The sequence below is a fragment of the Convolutriloba macropyga genome, chromosome 1, assembly GCF_964194025.1.
Source record: "Convolutriloba macropyga chromosome 1, txConMacr16.3, whole genome shotgun sequence".
Lineage (NCBI taxonomy): Eukaryota > Metazoa > Xenacoelomorpha > Acoela > Convolutidae > Convolutriloba > Convolutriloba macropyga.
The window spans coordinates 27,713,695-27,730,106 of record NC_134468.1 but is presented as its reverse complement, the minus strand read 5'-3'; the positions used below and the strand labels follow the sequence as shown (position 1 = coordinate 27,730,106).

The 16,412-nt window shown below is 34.7% G+C and overlaps 1 protein-coding gene across 8 annotated transcripts in view; it reads right to left on the bottom strand.

The window, feature by feature from the left end:
* Window positions 1-16,412, bottom strand: part of LOC142337496 (hydrocephalus-inducing protein-like) — a 389,940-nt gene that overhangs the window by 90,203 nt on the left and 283,325 nt on the right. For 5 of the 8 annotated variants that reach the window (XM_075386772.1, XM_075386814.1, XM_075386830.1 and 2 more), the window contains 10 exons: window positions 14,428-14,575; window positions 14,108-14,158; window positions 12,919-13,074; window positions 12,680-12,831; window positions 12,382-12,464; window positions 12,151-12,198; window positions 11,666-11,749; window positions 10,945-11,158; window positions 2,417-2,719; window positions 1,692-1,848 (listed from right to left, as the gene is read on the bottom strand). In XM_075386772.1, coding sequence (XP_075242887.1) covers window positions 1,692-1,848; window positions 2,417-2,719; window positions 10,945-11,158; window positions 11,666-11,749; window positions 12,151-12,198; window positions 12,382-12,464; window positions 12,680-12,831; window positions 12,919-13,074; window positions 14,108-14,158; window positions 14,428-14,575 — 1,396 coding nt within the window. The remainder of the gene's footprint in view (window positions 1-1,691; window positions 1,849-2,416; window positions 2,720-10,944; window positions 11,159-11,665; window positions 11,750-12,150; window positions 12,199-12,381; window positions 12,465-12,679; window positions 12,832-12,918; window positions 13,075-14,107; window positions 14,159-14,427; window positions 14,576-16,412) is intronic. The other 3 variants (XM_075386789.1, XM_075386781.1, XM_075386796.1) reach the window with 3 other exon arrangements.

Genomic DNA, 16,412 nt, shown 5'->3' with positions numbered 1-16,412 from the left:
ACAACAAACAAAGATAAGTAAAACTTATTTTTTTACGAGATCAACATAGAAATAGTAAAATTTTAGAACTCTTCGTTTTTCATTACAAAAATCAAGCCAATCAATTTACTTATGTATTTTTGTGCCCACATTTACAGGGTATAAAAAACTCACATTTGTATCATAATAAACATCCAAATATAGAAACATTATTGCTAACGATCCAATTTTCAATGATTGGATATCTTCATCCATTGCCTAATTTGCCCTTGATTAAGGCTCATAGGAGCACTTTTAAAAGTATTGTCGGTAAAAAAAACGTCCAATATTGTGCAGTGATCGCTGAAGTCTTTTGTGTATATCAAAGCAATAGGTGTTCCAAGACAAAGCCCAACGCAGCACAACAGGAGACTTCAGAGAGATATGATTGTACTTTTCGGTGACAACCAATAGAACAATCTGAATAACTATAAAAATTTGGATGTAGGCTTTCAGCAACGGTCAAGAGTCTTTATAACATATTTGATTTGGTAATAAAAACATTCCTTTCTCGCAGCCTCTTATTTTTTCCAGGCTTAGTTAGAATTTGCCGATATCCAAGTTTAAAAAACGTTCTAAACAATCTACCAAAAGCTAAATATCAGACAAGCAAAAAACACGTGACTTGAAAGAGCTTTTTATTAAAAAACAGAGCTCATCGAAAAGAGCTTCCGAAGATCAGATTTAAATGAAGTAGAATAGCGCTTAAGCTTTTCAACTAAATTTTCGCTTGGCTAAAAAATAACAGAATCATCAACTGATGCTTATAAAATCTTTCGACATTTTCCGCTTCTACGATGCCGCCAGTCATCGGTAGCCGTATTGTCGTCTTTTAATAGAGGCGATATGTGAACAATTCCCGTCTTAGCCGTTGGAACCGACCGGAGGTTGTCGGTTTTCTTATTATGCATTGAATCTTGATTCAAATTGAACGTTGAAAATTTCTTTCATTTCTTTGATTTCGCATCTTAGAAACTTTTAATGGCCGCAATTCATCAACCGACTTGATCTCCACAGCTTTGGCTTCTTCTCTAATTGGATTCATTTCGTATAATTGTTTCCTCAAAAAAACAGGATACCGTTTTGACTGCTTTTTGTCCGATTTTTTGGTCAACTGTGATCAGGAGTTCTTCGACAAAAACTCGCTTTTCTTCAATACTAACATTTGTTTTCAGCCATAGTTTTTGATGCCAGACAAGATCTCAATGCTTATGATATAAAAATCTTACGACAACTGGAACCATTTCGCAATTGATAACAAGCGTCAATGTTCTACTCAGTAATGTCCCATTTGGGGGATATTATTCACTATGGACAGCACTGAGGACATGGAACTAGGTTGCGCGTCAACATTTGAGAGAAAAAGAAATTATTTTGCCAATAACGCTTGAGTTATCGAGTCCTCTGATTCATCTCGCGTAAGTCATTCGATTTTTCCACTGTGCAGTCCCGACAAAATCTTCTAACTCCCTTTAAAGGTATTCCATCCTTTTGCTCTACTTTACTGTTTCTTTAAGAGAAAGCATAAGTGGCGTGATATTTAAGTTCGAGAGATTATCATAATTCTCTGTTTAATAACTTTATCACAACAATCAGGCTAGTATATTCGACGTTATTATGATTGTAAAAGATAAATCATTTTTTAGAAGAACTTCAGAATAATAATGACTGACCTTTCGTTCTCCGACTGAAAGAGAAAGTGTCTGTCTGTCCATTATAAATGTGGTCTCCTGAGAGTCTTGCAGGAAGCACAAGGACATCTCCACATGGAGAAGGGAGTCGTTGAAGAACGTGAACTTTTCCATGTTCTCAGGGTACATCGTGTCTTTCCTATCACATGCAAGCAAATTATACACGCATGGTCAAGTATTAAACTTTGCTCTCCGTTATGAGAAAAATAGCTTTAGAACCTTCTTTTCCCCCAGTGGAAAAAATTGTTTTCATTAACATGCGTGAACAAACTAATGTTGGTTCTTGCGCTTATAATGTTTAGCATATGTTAATAGGAGGTTGGACCATCCATTGCAATTTACGCTTAAGATAATAAAAATAAAAAATTTGCGTTGCAGATGGAACATTCTACCCCGGGAAAATTAAACAGTTCCATAGTTTTTTGAAATAAGCATACACGATGTTCCGCAAAATTGTAAGATTGAAGCTGGTTCGATAAAAGGCTGAACTTACTGGTTACAAGACAAATTACCCATTTCATGTAAAATTCATCACCCAATTCGATTAGCCAATTCATGTGAACTTCATTGGGTATAATGGAACTGGACAAATTATCCTGGCACCGAATTTACTCTGGCAGTTAACAAAGGCGCAGATTCAGCTCGTTTCAGATCCAACTATACGTTTGGTTAATTTTTAAAATAATAAAATAATGAAATGAACATACTCGTCTCGTTTCTTGTTGAGCAACAGAGGGCCAAACTCGAAACAGTTGCTAGTGCCAACATAACATTTCTTTGCAATCTCGCGTTTGCCAAGAACCTTCTTGCAACTGGGAAAGAGAACTCTGGGTTCCCTGGACACAGAAGGGAAGCACGAGATTCCTCTCAAATGCAATTGATACCTCCTTCGGGTGCCAACCAGCTCGAAATTTAAAGTCTGGTCGAATTGACCCGCTGAGGTAGCAATGAAGCGTATTCTTAAGACTCGCTCGCCTTTGGGACCCACAACCCATCGTAAGATATTCAACCTGAAATAATTTTGCTCATCAGATATAAAGAATCGCCGAAAAAATGCACCGTGAAAATTAAGGGGTTACCAACAAGATCGTGTCTTGAAAACCCCCGCAAAATTGTCAATGATGAAAATAAACACACGTGATAGTAACAATGATTTGATTCGGTAGCTAAGCCATGATTGAATAAAATTAATAGTTATCAATTTCTCCAACACACTACTGAGTTTTCATGACATAAGGTTTTAACCAGTTATCAGAGATCCTTTTTCTTTCTCCTCGGTTATCCTAGCTTTAAAAACTAATATTGGTTCTCAGGTAGCCTTAACAACTGATAACTTGTGAAAAATCACGATGTAAAATCATAAATATTAGTTGTGATTCGACTTAAATAGCTCAGATAGCTGCCCAAATAGCCATGACAAAGAAAAAATTCTGAGCAATCAAAATACTCTTTCCGACTCCATATTAATGTCATTGAATACATTTTAATTTATTTTAGCGAAATAGAACAAAAAACGGGCAAATTTGCAAAAAATGCACATAAATTGTGAAAATGAGCAACAATGTTCACTGTTGGAACAATTACGTATTTATTTAAGCCGCGAAATAATAGGGAGGGTAGTATTGATCTCACCATAACTATCTACTATCTACAATCCACAAGTTTCGAATATATAGGGCGATGCAATTTTTAAGATAAGTTCACAATTTTTCTACTTTTTGATGTCGAGAGAATTTGAACAGTGAAATTAATCACGCTAAAACAGTAAATGGAACAACAAAAACAGTAACCGAGGATAGTAAGTTTTCAGAATCATCCTAAAATGCAGCAATAAATTTGTCATTGTGTTTGTTCCCACCCCTTTGAGTGGGGGAGGAACTATATTTTTTTGTTCAGTCAAGGTTGGACGATCGATATAATCATCGTAGAGAGTTGCGATTATCCGTAAAAGGCCTGGAGAGCCTAGAATACGGAATAAAAAAGGTTTTCGCTCTTAACAGCGAGTTATCGAGCTTTAAATTTTTGTGAAGAGAAGACGATATTCATTGTTTTTATTCACATTTTCCGTATTTTTGAGCAAATTTTTTGTCAATTTTGTTAAAATATGTTTGACTTGTTAACGGTAGACGGATAGATTTTATCTTTAAGGATAGAGGAGGGTTGTTGAATTGTTCTACTCGAGTTTTTTGCCTAGATTTAATGCTCAATTTCCAAAATTCTAGACTTTTTCGTTGAAAAGGGGACAAAAATTGATTTTAGCCCACTTTCTTTAAATTGGTCGGAATTAGACACCTTAAAACTCCAATCAAATTCTTCGTCAGCTCAAAAAGAGAGCAAGTTGTGCTCCCACTGGCTTCAAAATTTTTCTGGAAATATATCATTTCCAGCTTTTTGCAAATTTAAACTCGATAATTAAACAAAAGGCAGTTTTCATTTTTGATATATTGAAAAATTTTGTTACAAAAATAAACTATTTCGTAATTATTTAAAAAAGTGAGTGTTTTCTGAGACCCACAGCAATATCAGGGCTGATCTTGATGTCAACATGGATCCTTAGGGTAAAAAAAAGATTTTGTTGAGGCCCGGCCTTTTTAAAAAAATTTATTTCCAGTAATTTCGTTAACAATAGTGCTAATGCTTTCGCCTAAAGACCCAGAGAAGGGTTCGTGGCTCTTTCGATCCGACTATTTTAGTCCACAAGTTGACGATCAAAAAGATCCCATTTTTTCGAATTTGCCGGACGTACAGACCTCAAACGGCTGAAAGACGTTTGAATCAACTCGGAGACTACTTCTACCCCCGTTACTTCTATGAGTATTCTGTAAAAAAAATTTCGCCGATTTTTTGCTAACTTAAAAACAACCACTATGCAGTATCAATCTTTCAATTTTGTCATATCGCCATTTTTGTTTCCAAAATTCTGTTTTGTTTATCAGGGGAAAAATAAGCTGTTATAACTGAAATCGTCACATTATCTTGAATAGTTTTGGTCTCTTCGTGTTTTTCTCACAATTAAAAATTATTATGACTCCATTGAGGCACTGTCTTTCTAGAAAAAATTTAGCGACCTTTGGTTTTCTGTTTGAAAAAAACCGAAAAATTTCTCATCGAAATTCGACTACAACGGACTGGCGTTCTTTTGAAGAGAGAGAGAGAGAGAGAGAGAGAGAAAGAGAGAGAGAGAGAGAGAGAGAGAGAGAGTTAATTTATCCCGGCCTATAAATCAAATGTACAAAGAAGGACAATCCAATCACGAAATCAATCACAATCTAACATCGAAAAATAAATGCATTTAATATATCCAACAATCAAATTAAAATTTATTCTAGATTATTTTAGAGGCTGGCAAAGGACGCGCAACGAGGTCCTTAGACCTACTTTCCAGCGCGCCCTGTAACATAAACAGAGTGGATAAACTCATTTTTTTAATTTAATATTCTTGCCATTTTGTAAATGATTTCTTTTTTAGCAACCTTTTAACTGCTCGAAATTATTGCTCCACCAGAGCCCGGAGATAAGTACTTAAACTACATCGAATTGAAACTTGTTTACAGCAGAGAGCAGCGTTGTAAAGTAAAAATAGTCGTGTTTTGTCAAATTGTCATATGAAGGAGGAAAAAGTGATGAAAAGCGGCCCCACAATAATATATGTTTCAGAGAGAATTTCTTAGTTTCTAGGCCTTCAACAAAGCGTTTTCTTAAATTAGAATTATTGTATTTTGCCCTTTGTGCAGTCTCATGACTGCGCATCAATAAAAAAGATGCAATTGGCTTACCTGATTAATATTCTTTAACCAATATAAAGCTTTCATTTGACATCTAATGGCTCTTATGAATATTAATACATTTGTTTTAAGAAAGCCGTTTACTTTTACATTTTGCCACTTATTTCGAAATGCAGGCAACCTGTTGCCTAGTCTCCATCAAAAAATTGTAGCTTCTTTCCAGTGACTGAAAACAAAGCCTTTCTAGAGGTTGTTTTTTATTCTTGGCTTCGTTGGCTCAATACCAAGGGTTCTAAAATTTGGCAATTTTGGAAGTTTTGTCGCATTGTCAGAACATCATGTTGATTAACGTTACGATTAAATAAAAAAAATGCATATGCAGAAATACCGTAGTGCATAAATTTTTTAGTGAATAGCATTTAATGGCTTCGAAACGCATTTGATTTCTTTGTTTTGCCTGTACATGTCTTCCTTTTTTTCAGTGCTGTCACACATTCCAGATAACTAACAGTTCTCAATCGCTTCTCCTGGAGAGATAAACACGAGTGTTTTATGATTCCAGTTGATTGCTAATGGCATTAATGACTTTGATTTTAATGTTTTGAAAAATGTGATTGACCTTTTGAACTCTGTTTTTGCCTCTTTCTGCTTTTCTTTTCGAAAACTTGCATCTTAGTATAACTTATAAAATCTCTCAACCTCTGTTGGCAGAGCAAACATTAACCTTTTGGTCTGCACGTTGCAGCTGATGATTTTATGGATATAACGCTGCTTTTGCAGAATTTTTTTTTAATTTTGATACTGTCATTGCTTGTGGTCATTTTTGTTATCCTTTTTGCAAAATGTGCTTCAAAATGAAAACTCATTGATGTGAAAAAAACCTCAATTCATCAGTTGTTATCTGTTCAATTGTATCTTCTTTCTAGTACGTGAAAACAAAGAATTTCTAGAGGTTATTCTTTATTCTTTTTAAGTATTGGCTCCATTGGCTCAATACCACGGGTTATAAAATTTTTTTTTCACATTTGGCAATTTTGGAAGTTTTGTCGCATTGTCAGAACATCAAGTTGATTAACGTTACGATTAAATAAAAAAATGCATATGCAGAAATAGCGTAGTGCATTAATTTTTTAGTGAATAGCATTTAATGGCTTCGAAACGCATTTGATTTCTTTGTTTTGCCTGTACATGTCTTCCTTTTTTTCAGTGCTGTCACACATTCCAGATAACTAACAGTTCTCAATCGCTTCTCCTGGAGAGATAAACACGAGTGTTTTATGATTCCAGTTGATTGCTAATGGCATTAATGACTTTGATTTTAATGTTTTGAAAAATGTGATTGACCTTTTGAACTCTGTTTTTGCCTCTTTCTGCTTTTCTTTTCAAAACTTGCATCTTAGTATAATTTATAAAATCTCTCAACCTCTGTTGGCAGAGCAAACATTAACCTTTTGGTCTGCACGTTGCAGCTGATAATTTTATGGATATAACGCTGCTTTTGCAGAATTTTTTTTTAATTTTTGATACTGTCATTGCTTGTGGTCATTTTTCTTATCCTTTTTTGCAAAATGTGCTTCAAAACGAAAACTCATTGATGTGAAAAAAACCTCAATTCATCAGTTGTTATCTGTTCAATTGTATCTTCTTTCTAGTACGTGAAAACAAAGAATTTCTAGAGGTTATTCTTTATTCTTTTTAAGTATTGGCTCCATTGGCTCAATACCACGGGTTATAAAAATTTTTTTCACATTTGGCAATTTTGGAAGTTTTGTCGCATTGTCAGAACATCAAGTTGATTAACGTTACGATTAAATAAAAAAATGCATATGCAGAAATAGCGTAGTGCATTAATTTTTTAGTGAATAGCATTTAATGGCTTCGAAACGCATTTGATTTCTTTGTTTTGCCTGTACATGTCTTCCTTTTTTTCAGTGCTGTCACACATTCCAGATAACTAACAGTTCTCAATCGCTTCTCCTGGAGAGGAGAGATAAACACGAGTGTTTTATGATTCCAGTTGATTGCTAATGGCATTAATGACTTTGATTTTAATGTTTTGAAAAATGTGATTGACCTTTTGAACTCTGTTTTTGCCTCTTTCTGCTTTTCTTTTCAAAACTTGCATCTTAGTATAATTTATAAAATCTCTCAACCTCTGTTGGCAGAGCAAACATTAACCTTTTGGTCTGCACGTTGCAGCTGATAATTTTATGGATATAACGCTGCTTTTGCAGAATTTTTTTTTAATTTTTGATACTGTCATTGCTTGTGGTCATTTTTCTTATCCTTTTTTGCAAAATGTGCTTCAAAACGAAAACTCATTGATGTGAAAAAAACCTCAATTCATCAGTTGTTATCTGTTCAATTGTATCTTCTTTCTAGTACGTGAAAACAAAGAATTTCTAGAGGTTATTCTTTATTCTTTTTAAGTATTGGCTCCATTGGCTCAATACCACGGGTTCTAAATAATTCTTTTTCGATTTTTGGACATTTGCCAATATTGGTAGTTGTTTTGTCGCCTTGCCAGGCTATCATGTTGATTATCATTAGGTTTGAAAAAAATGCATGTGCATAAATAGCGTAGTGCATAAATTTTTTAGTGAATAGCATATTTTTCTAATTCCTTTGAAACGCATTTGATTTCTTTGTTTTGCCTGTAAATGTCTTTCTTTTTTCAGTGCGGTCACACATTCTAGATAGTTAGCAGTTCTCAATCGCTTCTCCTGGAGATATAAACAAGAGTATTTTATGATTGCAGTTGATTGCTAATGGTATTAATGATTTTGATTTTAATGTTTTGAAAAATGTGATCGAACTTTTGAACTCTGGTTTTGCCTCTCTCTGTTTTTCTTTATGGAAACTTGTATCTTAGTTTGACTAATGACATCTCACAATCGCTGTTGGCAGAGCAACAATTAACTGTTTTGTCTGTATGCTGAAGCTGACGATTTTATGGCTATGATGCTGTTCTTTCAGAAATTTTTTTTTAATTTTTGATACTGTCATTGCTTGTTGTCATTTGTTGTTATCCTTTTCGCATAATGCACTTCAAAACAAAGACTCATTGATTTTCAAAACAGCCTCAATTAATCAGTCGTTATCTGTTCGATTGTATCTTCTTTCTAGTGAGTGAAAACAAAGCCTTTCGAGAAGTTATTTCTAATTCTTTTTAATTATTGATTCCATTGGCTCGCTACCACGGGTTCTAAATAATTATTTTTGATTTTTGGACATTTGCCAATTTTTGAAGTTGTTTTTGTCACCTTGTCAGACTATCATGATGATTAACATTATGTTTGAAAAAAATGCATGTGCATAAATATTTTTTTAGTGAATAGCGTATAATTTAAATGACTTCGAAAGTATTTGCATTATTTGTTTTGCCTGTACACGTCTTTCTTTTTCAGTGCTATGAGACATTCAGCATAATGACATGTCTCAGTCGCGTCATCTGGAAAAATAAACAAGCGTATTTTATGATTTCAGTTGATTGCTAATGGTATTATTGACATTGAAATTTTTTGTTTTGAAAAAACTTGAAAGACCTTTTGAACTCTGTTTCTTTTTGAAAACTTGTATCTTAGTTTTATTATTGACATCTTCCATACTCTTTTGGCAGAAAAAAAACAAAAATTTTTGTCTGTATGTTGCAGCTGATGGTTTTATGGCTATGACGTTGTATTTTTTCTGAAAATTTCAAAAGTTTGATACTGGTCATTGCTTGTGGTCAATTCTTGTTATCTTCTTTTCATAATGCAGTTTAAAACCGGGGCTCATTGATGTTCCAAAAGACCTCAATTAATCAGTCATAATCTGTACAATTGAGAAGTTATGGTTTTGAAGGCTTCAACAATGTGTTTTGTATTATTATTTGTGGAATTTTGAGTTCTGTCGATACTCAATTTCAATCCGTTATCTTAGAAATTAATCTCCAGAAATTTGAGATACAATTAGCCTACCATGAAGTTGAAGTTTTTCCGATTTACTTTAATTGCAAATTTAGGTTTTCTAGAATTTATGAAAATATTTGGTTTAGAAATATCCTAAAGTTTTTGTTATTCAGCGATAATTTCATCACATCTCTGACAATCTGCAACATAGTCTCTTATGAAAACACAAATTACAATTTATTTCTGAAGACAAACATAATGTTATAACTTGTTTTCTTAGCAGTGTTGTTGTAGCTCCAATATTTTGTGATTTGATTAATTATTGATGTTTTTTTTTTAAATTGTTTGACCTTTTTGTGTTTATTTTTCGTTTTCGTGTCACACTATAATAATAAGGACCGTTTGCATTAGCTTTGACGATGAGAGCAATTCATCATATATAATGGCTGTAATGAAAAAGCACATGCTTTCAATTACTTCAACACCGTTTTATACGAAATTTCAACTGAATACTTGATCATCTCTTAGATGTATCTGTCAACGTCTATTGTAATCATATGATAAATTAAGTATAATGAAAGATCCCAACGGTTTCCTTCATGAGCTTATAAAATAGCCTATCCAACATTCTCAGTTGAGAGGTTAGGGTTTTTTGGACTAAAATGTTTTTAAAAATATAAATGTACCTTCAAATTCTGCTCTTTCTTTTCTTGTTTTGTCTACTTGTTTCCAAGTCACAGAACGAACCGGTCCCAGATGCTTTCAAGAGACATATGAGTTCTGCTGATGCTAATTAAATGTTAACTGATGCTTAAATTGATACGATTCAGAATGTTGTCTGGTATTATCAGTTGCAATTCCAACTTCTTTAATCAGCGTTTGTAAAAATTAGATATTGATTTTTTGGTCGCAATTACCAGTTATTTTGTGTTGATTGATTTCGTTGTTTATCTTGGTTGCTACTCTCATCAATAACAAGTATCATTGGTTCTCCATGGTGGCATTATTTAATTCATTTTCTCGCTAACGAAAGCTTCCAACGGCTCCGATGGAGTTACATAAGACTCTATCTAGTATTTCTGGTTGAAAGCTGATGGATGACTTGGCCTCTTTTTAATCTGGTACTTCTTGACTTGAATTAGGGAAAGGTCACATCTGCTCTGAGGTGAAGTACAAGTCGACTTTTATAGTTTAGGTTTTAACTAATCTAATTACTTTAATTAGTTAGTGATTTTTCTAAAGAAATAGATTTTGAGTTAGATGGGAATCGATGCTCTGTTGTTTTTGTTGTTTTTCTTGTCAAGTAGTTTTATAAATAGCAGGTACCAATGCGGCACTAATTAATTCATTCATCGGTTTGCACTTAAGACAAATTACTCATAAACCAATTATTTTCGAAGAGTATGTGTATTTTCAAAAGTTTTGCTTCTCTTCCTCATTTGGTAGACAATTAAGCCAAAAAAATTAGCGGGGTCGCAACATTACGTGCGAACGCACATTACCGAGCCTCTTTGTATCTGTTACCCCAAATTGAACATTTCATAAGTTGTAATAAAAATTTATGACGAAATTTGAGGCTCAGTGCTGTTATTAATAATCAAAATTCGAAAAATTGAGCACCTGGGCAATGCGGATCCATCTTCTTGGACAAGTCCAAACATGCTCTCAGCTGGTTCAGCGACACTTTTGCTCGTTTTCTTGGCACCAGATGCTGGCCCTTCCTCCCCTGCTGACGCTTTCTTACTCTTACTCGTCTTCTCTTTACTTCCTCCAAGGGTCCCTGTTCTGGAGGATTTCGAATCCTTCTCTCGGCTACTCTCTTTCTCTTTCTTGCCTAAAATGGTAAAAAGTTTTTAAAAAGCTACAGTAAACGATCAAGTTTATGGGGGAATATTTGAAATTAAGCAGAAGCGGGGTATCACATTCAAGTCATGGTTGTCAAAACGTGTCAAAAATGGGACCAAATAACTTACTTTTGAGATTCAAACACAACTTTAAATAGACTGTTTTGATTTATGCATGCATGTTTTTTTTCCGCAACACAGTTTGCTTTACCAAACAGAATCATAAAAAATTTTTGAGTCAATCTATAACTTCATAACTTCTGCTACAAAAGACAACCAATGAGCATAATGAACATCAGTGTAGTACAATACACATCACTAAAATGTGCAAAACTGAAAAAAGTTAACAAACACCAAATTAGTTGAAATAAAAAGAAGCAACAAAAGGACAAGTGGGAACGTATTTCATCATATCTGCCGAGGTTAAAACAACATAGTATCAGGTATTTATGATGTTAGCACTACTACAGTAGTATTTCACTTCATGTTTAAATCACCCGCTGCAGTTACTGTAATAGTCGCGTTAGAAGATCGGGAGGATTTTGAAGCGACACTCGATCTACGACTAGTTTTTCTCACTCCTGAAAAGAGCCAAACATTATGTTAACCACACAGATCATGAAGTCATTAAAAGCCCACTCAAATGCAGCAAAATGCACTAACAATCGAACACAAGGTGGAAAGCGGAGGACTTGGTCCAATAATCAGGACAAAAATTAGCTGCATAGTTGGGAACCTTCTTAAGCACACAAATTCACAGTTTTCGTTACATTTATCGCCAGCAAAAAAAAATGGTTCTTAAATATGTTTTGGTTCAGTAAAAACGATAAACACTGCTATTTTTAACAGCAACTATTTCTCCAAAGCGATAGAAATCGGAGCTATAATTGGAGATTGGGTTTATATAAATTCAGATGGTGCCATTAAATATGGAAACGCCACACGAGGAACATCAAAGGCAAAAGGGACAATAACTACAAACCTGTAGGCAGAGGAGGTATCGGACTAGCCGACATGAATTCTTCTGCCGCTAAATGATAGCAAGTCGTTAAACAAACATAACAACAAAACTGAAGAAACACGGCCTGATTGAAAAACTTCGAAAACATTTTTTCTGCTGATAAAATCAGCAACGAAAGTTTGCAGTTAACCATTATACACTTGATTGAAGTTAGCCAATTCTGAATTCGAAAACGGTATCTGAGATGCTAACCTTTTTTCAAAAGAGCTTCTTCTTTCTCTCGCTGCTCCTCTTCTCGTTTCTTGGCCAACATCTCCCTCTCGGCAACCAAATTCCTAAACGTCTTCCGTTTCATTCAAGACATTATCAAACACTCAGTAAGGCAACTCGTCATTAAATGAGTACAAAATCTACATTTCACACAATTTCTCTCATTTCTAATAGATGACTGCTTTCTGGAAATGAAACAGCTGTCTAAAGATTTCCAGATTCTTAACATATTACTTGACAGATTCTGTGACTTGAGAAGCCAAAAATTTGCAATACTAACGGGTCTTCTAGCCCCGCAGCTATGAAGGAGAAATTGACACTAGGATCTGCTCCGATGTGGGGTTTCCGTTTGATTGGGAAGGGCACAACTGAGAATGTGGCCGGAGGGGGAACCGGTGGCCCTGTTGTTCCCATACCCAAACCCTCATGCAGCTGAAAATTACAATGCATAAATGGATGTGATCCATAGCTACATAACTGCCCTTGAAATTTGGCAAACACATTGGATAGAAAACATACCTCCTCATATGAAGGAAGCACCCTTGCCTCGAACACACATGAGTCCAGTTTGAGTTCGGGGTTGGCCACGTTGATCTGGATTAGGGGCACCCCAAGATTCTCCATGTTCGCTCTAGCTTCCTCTTCCTTCTCGGTCGGCTCCCCTCCCCGCGCAGCCTGAACGAATTCCCTTTCAAGATTAAGTAACAATGTTAGGAAATCTATGAAGAGAAATATCTGATATTTTATAAGCACTTTTAGAGAATCAGCTGCCATAGCAAATACAAGACCCAACGCTCTTTATGATTCCGCAAATTTTGCATAGAGCTCGTACAGAGATCTTTTATCTACAGGCATACGAGTTCAATTTGCTTTGACTGACAGTGAACTTTGAGATTAAAGTTTACGTGAAAGTCAATTTAGCTACAATGAATAATAAACGGTAATAACATAAATAAAATTTAGCTGCAAATAAAAGTATCGACTAATTCTTGTTATAACCTAAAGCTACAGACACCATCACCAATAGTGGAAGTCGCTATATATGGTTTCCATAAAATATCTGGATACATAATGAGCATAAACAATGAAATCTGAACAATAAATGATGCATGACGCCCCCTGTCTAAAATGATCACTACATGTTAGTACCCCTCTGCGCTTGGACCCAGCAGCGCCCTGTCCACCGACTGCACCCTTCTTCCTGGCAGTAGCCTGTGCTGACACCTTGGAGGTGCCGGTGGCAGTGGGTCTTTTCAAAGAACTACTCTGGCGAGATCCCAGACCCCTGCCACCTCCTGCCCCACCACCACCACCCATGTGGCTGGCTTTGGATGAGTTCTTTTACAAGAGAATATTGATAAATTTGAACTTGATATAGTTTTACTCTTTTTGATAGTTTTTGCAACCAAATTATCACAAATGAAACTATCTTCAGTTTCACGGAAATTCGTTTATGCGTTCAGAGTGATACAATTGAATAGGGGGAAATCACATCAGTTTTAAACTATTCTCCAAGTAATCAATTATGCAATCATAACTAAATCGAAGAAATGTCATACATATTTGATCAATGGGGAAATCTGAATCGGTTTTTTAATCACAAATTGTTACTAGTTAGCAGCAGCCTTGGGCAATTCGCCGAAATTTTGCTTACGTTCTGATTAGAATTTATTCAAAAAAGTTGAAAATTGTATTATAAAAACAGAACCTCTTCATTGTGAGCTTCCTCCTCGTGGTCTACAGTGCTCTGAATTGGGGGCTGAAACAAAATACAGCCTAACGTTAACAGGAGTTTATAATACAAACGGTTCATCAGAGCGGCATCAAATAGGGACACTATGGACAATTTGGAAAACTATTTTATGAGGAACAAAAAAACGAAATTACGTCCAAAATCAGACAGTACTTGTTCTGCAATATTAAAAGATTAAATGATTACTTCAAGAAGTTCCACTGAATATATTTGAGAAGATAATTAAAGTTGGCATACAAGGGAGCACCTAAATCTACTGCACAAAAGCATCGTACCCCAACTTTGTATCTCTTTGCATGTCTCGGCACAGGTGCATCTTCATCGTCTCCAGGAGTGAGCGGTCTCCCTGTTTGACCCTTAGTCCTGTCCCATCTCTCCAGTAACTTGATTATGTCATTCTTGAACATCTCGTAGAACTTAAACCTGTTAACAATAGAACTTAATCTGCGAAGAAAATATTGTCATGTTTCGACTGACATGTTGCGGATAATCACCGTTTTGCATGCGCAATTATTTATTTTTTCCTATTAACTTTTCAGCTGATTTTATCAAACTGCTTTGCCTGCCAAATTCTGAGTAGAAGGTGTGCAATAATGGCAGTTAAATTCCAAAAGATTCCACAGGTGGTGTCGCACGGTTTTTTGCATTTATTATTATTTCAAAATTTATTGTGTGTTCAAAGCTAACTTTGTGGTGACAAAGCGGAATATTTGTTCGATACCCAACTTTGGAGGGAGGATACTATAGGATCAACTGTTCTTTCCTGTTCAGTCAAATTTGCCAATCGATATATTTATCACAGCGAGTTATGTGTACCATAATTAGAAAGGCCTTTAAGTGTAGGATATCTAAATTGGAGCAATAATTGATATTCGCTGTTTCCGTGGAGTTATCAAGTTTCGAATATTCGAGAAATTTACCTGATTTTCTTACAATTTACTTTACCTTTTCTTACAATTTTACGTCTATTTTTAATTAATTTCCGACCAATATGATTTTTGGGAGATCTTTTAGGGTTTCTTTAGATTGATTGAAAATTCCCAAGTCAAAACACAATTACAATTCAGTAAAAGAGTAGCCATAAAATACAAAAAATACCATGTGATTTTAGCACGTAACTTTCTAAGTGTTGTTCACAAAGAATATATACAAATAGACTTGACTCATTTGATGTAACTTTGGGTCATTTTTCTCTATTTCATTTAGAGGGTGAAGGGTCAATTTTCAAAATTTTATTTTGCTTGTTGTTTTTACAAGCCTCCAAAATCAGTTTTATAGGAATCGACTTCAGAATTTGCTTGTCATCAGTCAAAAAAAGGAACGACGCATTTTTGAAAAACACAAAATAAAAATACATTTTTCATCATCATTAACGTCTACTGTTTTACTCTTCATTGACTTCAAGACCTACATCATTATTGCTTCAGTTTTAATTGGTAACCACCAAAAAACTTTAAAATGGAAAAAAAACCATAACACAAACGCTCAAAAAATTTTGAAAGCTTGTCTGACAAACAACAATCAACTTCAAAATAATAAATTGGTGCATTTTTTCCTTTAATTACTTATTTTTCACAGTCACCACAAAAGCTAACCTATTTTATATTCCGCCTGGTTGATCATCTGATTGATGCTAAAATGCGGTAATAAAACCTAGTGAAAATTCGTGATGTCTTCGTGATGTCTTCACAAGTATTCGATCGAAATCCAATGCAGATGTCTCATTAAAAAAATGCAAGATATGCAAAAGACTGTCTGTATCTATTTAAAACCTTCTTCCCAAAAATGCCTTCAATTGCATTGATGAAAAATTTTGTTAATTTCAGATTCAAATTTTCAGAGAGCTGACAAGAAACGATGATGAAATACAAATAAATTTGTGTAGTTTCAATGCCGTTTCAAAAATGTTTTTCCCCGCCAAGAATCAGATTTACTTAATAATTCAAATCTTCACGTAAACAAGAAAATTCAACCAGCAATTCCGTGGTGCTTCGAAGTTTTTCAGCTGAGCACTCACCGCCTGTAGTCTTTGACTAATTGGCATTTTGCACTTTGATGATAAGATTAGATTTGAATTCTGTTTCTACCTTAGGAATCTAGTGCTTCGTTTTGAATGGTTCTAATTGTTGAGTGATATCTAACATATTTTTAAATTTCACATGAATTAAATAAACATTTGCCACATTAACGAAACCTTATTTTTAACGTCCAAGAAAGTATTACGAACAGAATGACAAAAAAAACCACACCTTCGAGACAC